Below are 10,428 nucleotides of genomic sequence, written 5' to 3'. Positions count from 1 at the left end.
CCTTGGGGTTCCAGAAGTGTGTAAACAAGCATTTAGAACTCTAACAGGGGGAAAAGAAGTTGAGGGGGCATGACCTGGAGTGAGAAAAGGGAAAGGATTAAGCATACTTCCTTTTTCTACACCACTGTTCATTCACAAAGTTGTTTTTTTTCTGAAAGAATAGTCATCAGTGATTCTTTACACTGATCTGCACAAGGTTCAGGTTCTTAACCACATAATCAGGTACAAATATTATTACCAGGCTTCTACATTATATAAAAAAACTTTACAGAAAATACCATAATTTATTCATCCACATGTGCATAATTAAATTTATGCATAGTTCCAAAACAAAGGGTATTATGCAAACTTGAAAAACATTCACACTTGTTTTTGTACAAAGCAATGCATGAAAAATACTTGAGAAAAACAAAAGCAGCAATGAAAATGAGAGCTTAGCATTACCAAGTTATTTTCAGATTAAGGGAGGAAAAAAAATCTTGCTCTTTGTACCTGTAAAATAAAGCAAACACATTAACTTCTCAATTTACTGAATAAAGATTGCTAGAAAGCATCTTACAACAGTGTCCTGATTATCAAGCCTACATATAACAAATTTCATAGTACACAGTTCTTTACAATTTCTCCATTTACTGCAAAAATCCATAAAAGTTTGTAAGCTTGAACAGTAAGGAGGACATTTAGATAGAACCCTGATTTAATCACTTTTAAATGCATTTTTAGTCTTAAAAAACAACAACAGGGCTTTTGGTTGTCTACATCAGGGGTAGTCAACCTGTAGTCCTCCAGATGTTCATGGACTACAATTCCCATGAGCAAATGCTGGCAGGGACTCATGAGAAATGTAGTCCATGAACATCTGGAGGACCACAGGTTGACTACCCCTGGTCTACATTATGTACATTTTCAAATTTACATTAAAGGACTTTCCCCACTGTTACACATTGTACTCACTACGCTTTCTAGTAGCCGAGTAGAAAAGGTTGGGAGCGAGCTACGCTACCTGAGAACTTTTAGCTGAAGATTCCAAGGATAGAACCTAGATCCTTTCTGTATGCAAAGCATGTGGCACTAAGGACCAAAACAGGCACACTGATGAGGAGAGCAGAACCTACCTGCAGATTACCGTCCTACAGTTCCCCTTTCTGGGCATTAACCCTTCAATTTTAATCCTGACAATGGAACAACTAAGGAAAAGGCCCTGTGGGAAGCAGGCAATGAGAGACAGAAGGGTTCAGCTTTTCTCACGTACTGTCACCGGCCTTTCTGTGAAGTATTGGAGATCCATGTTCAAACTGCTGGCTCCTGATACTCTATTGCAATAATCTGCTAATGTCTACTTCAAATGACAATAGGTGGCAAGAAGCCCTGAAGGACCCTGAACTGCACACAAGGTGAGAATCATCAGTAAATAACTGCCTGATGACTTATAATATTTGTAGAGGTCAGGGCTAGTTGATTACTGGAACAAGAACTTAGGGGGATCCACTGCCTTTAAAAAAGATATAGTTAATGCCTTTAATATAAGGTTCTAGGTTTCTGGAGAGCTTAAATGGACTCCAGGGAATGGCAGAGAACAGCAAGCCCTGGAGGATCATTGTCCATGGGGTCGCGATGGGTCGGACACCACTTTCCAACTAACAACAACAAGGCTTCTGGAAATCAATGGTGATGTACACCACCATTGCCAATCAGAAACAGAGATCAACTACTTGTATTTGTAGACAATACATTTACAATGATGTGCAGCCAGGTAGTACTTTATGTAGAAGTACTAAATGCTATGGAAAGCATCAAAGAATGGTAAAAGAAGTTATATAAGTCAAAATGGCTTTTAACTATTTTCTCCTCAAAAGCCATCTGTGATATGGATGTGATGGTAGTAGGGAATTAGTTGTAATTATGTAATTAGGCCATTATTTAGTTGGCATGTACTTTGAGGCTGAGAACTAACTATATAAAATTCTTTTATAACAATCCATAAATTTCCAGTCTCTTTGGCCAACAGAGATTGACTCCACAGTATATTTTTCTGTCTCTTGTTCTCCTAGTACTCAAATCCTGCAAAAATAATATCTGTGAAAACCATATTTGCCTGTCGAAGAGATCTGTAAAACTTGGTAATCAGCTACCCAATCAACATAATTGATCATCTGTTGTTATAATTTGTGTATCAGATGTTTCTCTCCCCCCCTCCTTTTTTTTAAAGAGCCAGGCTACAATTCTGAGAATAATTTTGCAGTAGTAAGCCCCACACACTAAAATGGGACTTACTTCAAAGTAGACCAGCTTAGAATTGGTTCCTCAGTTACATGCAATTGCCTGTAACAAGGCTTGTAATAAAGCATATTAGGGTCAGCGATACAAATGCTGTATTCAACTAATTTTTAAAAATAATACGCACATTTAAATATATTGGATATTTAAAATCATGTACTGGGCTCACACGAAGCCCACACAGAAGATCACACTTGTTTGCAGTTCTTGTCTGTGCAGAAATCTGACAAGGCTATTTGAGTAACCACCAATATAGAGTATGTCTCACATTAAGATGAAAGATTTACTACTCTCAAGATTATTCTCCCCTCCCTGCCACAGATTATGAAAGGCTGGACACTAAACTCCCAAGTATGAGAGAAAGCACAATACACTGCAGGAGGATAATTTGCTGATGTTGCCTCTTGCCCCAAGCATACCGTGCACTGCATGCTGGGTCTGCCAGCGGAAGGCAGCAGTGGTAATTAGGTGGGGGCAAAGTTTTAAGAAAGCCAATTAATTCTAGCATGACATGTGCCTTTAGCAGCAGTGAGGTTCTCTCCATTATTCAGCTATGGTGATGTCACAAGCTTTATCAAAGGAATTTCTGCCTATCAGTAAAAGTTCCACACATACACAAAGGCAATCTGAGGGTTGTCTCATACATTACACGTAAGATAGTAGCTCAGCCTCTCTGGTAACTTATTTGAAATGTGGGGTGAGATGATCTGCACTCTTAACACCTGCCTGTAGCACTGTATAGCACAGGGGTAGTCAAACTGCGGCCCTCCAGATGTCCATGGACTACAATTCCCAGAAGCCTCTGCCAGCATTCGCTTCTGGGAATTGTAGTCCATGGACATCTGGAGGGCCGCAGTTTGACTACCCCTGGCATAGCAGGACACTCAGTGTAAATGCACACAGAGGCAGAACACTTCTCCCCCCCCCAGGCATTTTCCGGATCAGATATTTGTCAGAATCCACCGCAGGCTTCAGGAAGTGGAAGTGGTGAATGGTGAATGTGTATATCCACTCTTCCATAGAAATTCTCCTGCAATGTATGTTATCTACCCCCATCTTGAAACTCACTATATGTTCTTTCTCTCCCTTACTCTTTAAGCTGAGCAACGCCAGTGGTGAAAGTTATCCAGTGTGGAACATACATGAATGCTCCAGCCACATTAATCACTAAGGTCACATGAAACACAGACCACAAGCACACCCTTGCATAAGAAATGCAACATACACACATCTATTTTGATTAGCCTGAGTTCTCTTCCCCCTCTCTTTCTGTGCAATGAAATAGATTCAAGTGAGTAGCTGGGTTGGTCTGAAGCAGCAGAACATATTTAGAGTCCACTGGCACCTTTAAGGCCAACAAAGTTTTATCCAAAGTATAAGCTTTCATGCAAACTTCCTCAGATACAACTCTAAATTTGTTTTGCAATGAAATAGAGATGTGTGCTCATCATACATAACAGCATGCAGCCTTCTGCACACCCTTCCACAGAGGCATCTATGGAGGAACTAAATGTGCTTCTTAGAATCATAGAATTGGAAGGGGCCACACAGGCCATCTAGTCCAACCCCCTGCTCAACGCAGGATCAGCCCTAAGCATCCTAAAGCATCCAGGAAAAGTGTGTATCCAGCCTTTGCTTGAAGACTGCCAGTGAGGGGGAGCTCACCACCTCCGTAGGCAGCCTATTCCACTGCTGAACTGCTCTGACTGTGAACATTTTTTCCTGATCTCTAGCCTATATCTTACCAGTACTCCTTCCACCTGTACGAATGTGAAACTCATACAAGTATTGAGTGCACCCCCTATGTATTCTCGCATAGCCTCAATTGGTGAGAGTGTCAATTGGCGAGAGTGTCAGACTAGGATCTGGAAGACCCAGGTTCAAATCCTCACTCTGACTAATACGCCTGACTAATATGAAATTCACATTTATTTCTGTAATGGTTACCAGCATCGGACTAGGATCTGGGAGGCCTGGGGTCAAATCCCCACGGTGCCAAGAAACTTGATGGGTGACTCGGGAGCCCCCACACTCTCTGCCCAGCCTACCCCACAGGATTGTTGTGAGGGTGAAAGGTAGGAGGGGGGCCCAGTATTTGCCACACTGAGGTCCTTGAGAGGAAGGGAAGGATAAAAAAAAAACACGAAGCCAATAGACCCGGCTCTGAAACTTACCCGTCGCAGCCCCAGCCACCCTTGGGCGGCCCGCATCACCGATGCTCCACGACGAAGCGCATGGTGGTGCCGTCGAAGGAGGGCGGCGCGATGATCCTGGGGCCCAGCGGCTGCGAGGTGATGCTGATGAGAGGCGCCTTCCCTTCCCCGGCTGCGGCTGGCTGCGGCTGGGGCCCTTTGCCCGTGGGCATGTAATAGGGGCTCTCCGCCCCGGGGCTGGCGGCGCTCCTGGTCGCCATGGCCACCGCGGCGGCGTTGAGCTCGCCGGGCTGCGGGCCGAGCGCGCCCTGCAAGGCGCTGGCGGGCAGGACGGCGGGCAGGAAGCCCGGGTAGATCATGTAGGCCGCGGCGGGCGCTCCGTAGGGGCCCGGCGCCGCGCCCAGGGCGAGCGGGGACATGGGGAGGCTCATGGGGGTCACGGCTGGCGGTGGTGGCGGCGGCGGCGGCGGCTGGGCGGGCAGCGGCACCTCCACGTACTGGCCCGTCTCGGGGTCGAAGAGGCGCCGCTTCTGAGGGGGCTGCTGCACGGGCGCCTCCACCACGTAGCACTGGCCCGTGCTCAGGTCCAGCAGCACCTTGCGCTGCGTCAAAGCGGGCGGCTCGGCGGAGGCGGCGGGCTGCAGCGGGGCCGCCATGGGGGGCGAGAAGCACAGCAGAGGCGCGGCCTGGGCGCCCGACAGAGCGGCGGCGGCCGCGGCCAGGGACAGCGCCTGAGGGAAGAGGGGCGCGGGGGACACTTCCAGCTGGGGCGCCGCCGGGGCAGCCTGCAGGGGAGGCGGCTGAGGAATGGCGGGGGCCCCGCTGCTACCACCACCGCCGCCGCCGCTTTCCTGCCCGGGTTGCTGCTGTTGCTGCTGCTGCTGCCGCCTCTTGGGCGGGTTGGCGCCGGCCTGGCTCCTGAGGGCCTGGTGGTGGCTGCACAGGGCGGCCGCCGCGGCTGCAGAAGGGAAGCCCGAGCGGCCGCCTTCGCCCCCCGCCTCCGGGCCTTGCTCCTCAGACGAGGCCTTGAGCGGGATGGCCAAGTAGTTGCCGCAGTCGGGGGCCGCCTGCTTGGGCCCCTTGTCCAGTTCGGCCGGGCCCAGCCTGTCCCCGAAGAGCTTAATGGAGCGAGGCCTAGCCTGGCCTTTGAGGCCTCGCGGGGGCGGCGAGGGCTCCTGAGGAGGCCTGCCCTTGGGGGCGTTGGAGGGGAAGGTGCTGCGGGGCACCGCTGGGGCTCTGGCTCTCTCCACGGCCCCCGTGGTGGCTTTGGCCGCCTCCGCACGGAAGCCCATCCCGTGTGGCCGCTCGTGAGCCTGTGCCAGGCTCTCAAAGGCAGCTGTCTTGGCCGAGACCTTCTCCACACTCTTAGTCTGGTTGGCAGCCCTGCTACGTGGTTGGCGCTCCGGGGCGGCTCTGCTGGTGGCGATGTGGCCGGAGGGGTCTGTGGTCGGCCGCACACCCTGGCCTGCCGCCTGGTCCTCTGCCTTGGCACCGGCTGTCAACTCGTCCCTGGCGCCGGACACCATCCCGATGGCCCGTTCCTCACTGGCAATGAGGGACAAGACGTGGCTGTCCGTTATGGGCAAGGGGTCGCTTTTGCGCTTCCACTCGTTCTTGCTGAAGCTGTAGAGCTCCTCCATGCTCCGGACTGCTGCTGTAAGCTTCTCCAGTGCCTGGTGGTTCACAGTGATTGATGATTTGGGCATATCATCCCGGGAAAGGTCATCTTCCCCAGCCACCACTAATTGGCCTACCTTGCTGCTTTTCTCAGCGGTTGTTGTAGGTTGTGGCTGTGGCTGTGGCTGGGGCTGTGGTGGAGGCTGTGGTTGCTGCCTCCAGGGCACTGATGTTTTGGAGACTATCTTCAGCACAGCAGGCTGACGAGGGTCACTTTTGTTAGGAGCGATGGTAGCCACGGGAAGCCTCCCTGAGGTCCTGTGCACCAAGATTGTCCCCTCTTGGCTGGAAGGCAGCATCTTGCCTCCACTGCTTGCTTGCTCCTTGCTGGACTCCTTGCTGTTGCTTACGGCCTGACATGTTATCACCATGGGAGACAGAGGCCTGGGAATGCCAGCTGTCACCAGCTGCTTGGGTTTCTGTTCAGAGGTTCCCTGATCAGAGTTGACACTGCCTCTGTCACTGTTATCAGCGGACTCGTGGCCGTAGTTACTTTTGATTAACTTTCTGACATCTCTCACCTGATGTATAGGCCCTTGGACCTTGGGCTTACTTTCTCTTACATCGCGGACCAGGAATTGGGGCACTTTATCCAGACCCTCGCCTTTAAATTGTTTTTGCGGCTGGCATCTGGTATCTTCAGCTGCCTTGAAAAAATTTGGGGCGTTCCCAGCAATCTTAGGTGTGAGGAGCTTAGCAATATTGAAAGGATGATCTTTGCTGTGTTGCACACTGCCCAAGCTGATCTTGATTTCAGGAGCTTTGGGCTTGATCATCGTGGTGGCAACGGCAGTCTGAGCTCCTGCACTGGTTGCTGTAGAGTATTTTGTCACCTGTTTGCTGGGTTGCTTTTCTTTGCTTGTTTGTTGAATATTTGGGACAAAGAGGCGAGACATTTTAGTTGCCTTGCTGGCTGAGATTTCTCCTAAATCAGCTTTCCAATCACTTTTGGGTGACGTTTTCAGTTTCCCCACCAACACCTTCTCCTCTTTTTTCCCTGCTTCTTTTTCTTTCCATGTTCTAAAGGCACTGTTCTGACTACGAAGGAAAGTCGCCTTGAGAGTTTCAGAAGCACTCTCTTTTATTTTGCATGCCTCTTCCAAATGTGTCTCTGAAATGGATCGTTCCAGGCTAATATTTCCCTCTCGGGGAGTAGACCGCTTGGAGGTAGGGGACTTGCTTTCAAAGAACTCTCCCAAATCATCTGCTGTTACAATAGTGTAGTCAGAGCTGCCCTCTGAATACCTAGAGTTCTGTCTCTGCAAACCCCCATCCCTTAACTTTTCTTTGGAGGTGGCATCCACCTCTTTATAAGATAAAGAGTTGGACATACCAGAATATGTGTTGTCTGTGATCTCTCCCCTCTCCATTTTGAACTCATGCTCCAGTTGCATTTTCTTTGAGATAACATTTTTGAGGAGGCTGGAGGCAAATTTTGACTTCTTCTGTGTGCCTTCCATGGTTTCTGCAGCCAGCCCAGTTTGTTTGCAAGCTTCATTGCCCAGCTCCTTTGGCAGTGTTTCTGTAATCTCATCTGTGCAACCTGATCCAGCAGCAGCATTTTCCAAAGGTTTAGCAGGTCTGGGGACACCCGCATTAATATTGCTGCTGAAATTCAAAGTCTCCAACAAAGTAACAACCCGGGAGCCTGACTGTATCCGTTTTTCAAAGCAAGGTGGCGTTTCAACATGCGTTATTTCTCCATCGAGCTTGCTGACAACGAACTCTAGCGCTTTAGTCTGTGATTTATTGGAGTGAATGTAGAATTGGTCGCTGGATGTCTTTGCCCCAGTGCTTTTGTTCCATCCAGCAGATGCTGTGCTGCTTTTGAAAAGGTTCTGTTCCGCTTTCTGCCCAAGGCTGCCACACTTTAAGTCCAAGTAAGTTGACCACCGGTTGATTCCCAGGGTATGATCTGAAAGTGATGTAGAGGATTCACTGGAGCTCAGGTTCAGGGTATCAAAGTAGGGATAAGCTAAGCTCCGGAACGCCCTTGCTGTCAGGCTTCTTACTTCTTTGTCTGCATCATCCAGTTCGCTCACCACACTGGAAGCACCGCTTGAATATCCTCCCAGTTCCCTTGCTCTTATGGCTCCGCACTTTGTTTGCAAGCGTGCAGGTACTGCAATGAATTTTTTTGCATAGTCATGAAACACATCTTGTTTTAAACTTGTATTTCGTTCATGAGCTGTGGAGACACAGAGGCTCATGTCGCCTTCATGCTTGGCAGCATAAATAATGTTTTGCTTTTCGTGCTGGTTGCTAGGCTCATTTATAGCCCTGGAAGTTGGTTTGATTGATAGGAGTATCTGGCCTGCAGAATTCTCACTCATGTTGCTGAGGTTCTTGGACTGATTTTCTTCCGAGCTGGCGCATTTGTCTGTGCTAGGGGTATCATTTTCAGAATTAACGCTGACTATCTCTGTACTGCTGGTATTATCAATACTGTCTGTCTGATTATTAGGATCGCTGGTGGTCGTGCTGAGATAACAGCTATTGTCCTCTTCCGTCTGTGTGTCTGCAAGGGTCTCTTCACTCCCAAAGGAAGCATAATCCACAAAGGAATAAATTACATTGTTGTCCTCAAAGTCCCATCGAGAGGCTAATCCATAATCAAAGTCCATGTCATGGTCTACTTCGCTAAGCTGGATTTCATGGGTTGTAATGTAATGTGCTTCATCGGTGTTGTTACTATTGGTTTCACTGGTGTAGCTGTGTTGAGACTGCAGCCGTTGCGAAGCATGCCTGCACCCACCTCTCTGATTACCGAGGCAGATTTCTTTACAGTCTGCGTCCTCCTCCTCATCGCTTTCATATCCAAATGAAGAAGAGGAGGTTTTCCCCTCAGTTCCCATGTCATCCATTTTTGGAAAGCTGCCTGTTGTTTGTACTGGTGAAGGACAAGAGGATGAGGATGATTCTGGACAGCCGTTTGTGTAAAGCTGGACGTTGGCAATACTAGGGGACAACGTGTTCTTGTTAGACCCTCCTGGGCTGGTGCCAGTGATGCTTCCCCCCACCTCATCAGCCTTCGCTCCCATGGGGGAAGGAGTGCCTTGCATTTTGGATTCATAGTCCCGGGATGCTTGATTTGCAGATTTGTCTGCCAGTATATTGTTAGCCAAACTGTTAACCTCACTGATCCCGCAAGATCCATTTTTAGGTCTGATAAAGGCCACTTTACTTCCATCCCCTGCCAAAGTCAGTTCTAGAGTCTGGGGACTCTCTTCTCTCTCTCCAGGGAAATCATAAATCTCCACATATTTCGATTCCTTGGAGGATGATGTTGACGGCTCCCGAGACTGGCGCTTCTTCGTTCGGTTGTTGCTCTTCCCAGCTTTCCCTTTGTGAATCATGATCTGCTCAGCAGGCGATTTTGGGAGCACTTCCATGCCGATCTCTTTGCAAGCTGGCTGAAGGAAACCAGAGAGTTTTGGACCCAAAAGTCAGTGTTCGGAAACACTGCACGTGTCTCCAGTGGTGTGGTTTTCAACTTCAGTCCCTGCAGTTTAAGTGGTGGATCCTGGAGAAACGCCCGTTAGTGTTGGGCTGGTAGCAAGGCGTGTGGCTGCTGTTGTCTCTGCGGAGATGGGGGGGAAGCTGCCGTTGCCAGTCTCCTATTCCAGAGCTATGGAGTACAGTTGTTGGTTTGGCACGAAGAGCTGTCAGTCTGAATGCCATTGGTAACAGAAGTAGCCGCATTAGCAGCATCTGCAGCTCTGCAGCTCAGCTTCCCCATATGCTTTCTCATCATCCGAAAATGAAGAGAAAACATATGGAAATTCTTTTGCGCCTAGTCCTGAAGGGGGAGGGGGATTTTTGTTCAGTTTATAGTCATTTCCCAGAGCCTGTTAGCCCCATTTATGAAGTATAATGATTATGGCTTTGGGGCATACTCTGTGGCAGGACAGAGTGGGTTGGGGGGGGGGGAGAATAGAAAGCACATAATGCTGTACAAAGCACTACTTATTAGTTCCTAGGCTCTTTTGCAAGAGCATAACATTGAATGAAACCTGACTAACTAAAGCACTGAGGATTTGAAATGTCTTCCACCTTTTGGTGGCAAACTTTCACAGTCTTCATTTTTAGAGCCTCTTGTCTGCAGTGGTTCATGCCATATTTAAAGGTATTAAAAGGTCTGTACCACTGTGGTTTTCTTCCTGTACCCAACATTAAAGTTATATCCCTAAAACAGCCATTCAAGAACACCTGTCTCTTGCGACTTCAGATAAATATACTGGCAGTATAAGAAAGCAGTATTTCAAAAGAGTTACAACCCAATCCTCAATAGAATTCTATTGAAATCATTCTGTTTAGGATT

The 10,428-nt window shown here is 48.6% G+C and overlaps 1 protein-coding gene across 1 annotated transcript; it reads right to left on the bottom strand.

Moving 5' to 3' along the window:
* Positions 1-250: 250 nt before the first annotated feature.
* Positions 251-9,579, bottom strand: C10H4orf54 (chromosome 10 C4orf54 homolog). Its single transcript, XM_077300787.1, has 2 exons — positions 4,452-9,579; positions 251-492 (listed from the first exon to the last, which is right to left on the bottom strand). Exon 1 carries the CDS (start codon positions 9,497-9,499, stop codon positions 4,487-4,489), a length of 5,013 nt encoding a protein of 1,670 aa, XP_077156902.1. The 5' UTR covers positions 9,500-9,579; the 3' UTR covers positions 251-492; positions 4,452-4,486.
* Between the last annotated feature and the right edge of the window lie 849 nt (positions 9,580-10,428).

Source organism: Paroedura picta, chromosome 10, assembly GCF_049243985.1.
Source record: "Paroedura picta isolate Pp20150507F chromosome 10, Ppicta_v3.0, whole genome shotgun sequence".
Taxonomy (NCBI): Eukaryota; Metazoa; Chordata; class Lepidosauria; order Squamata; family Gekkonidae; genus Paroedura; species Paroedura picta.
This window is presented reverse-complemented; position numbering and strand designations above follow the sequence as displayed.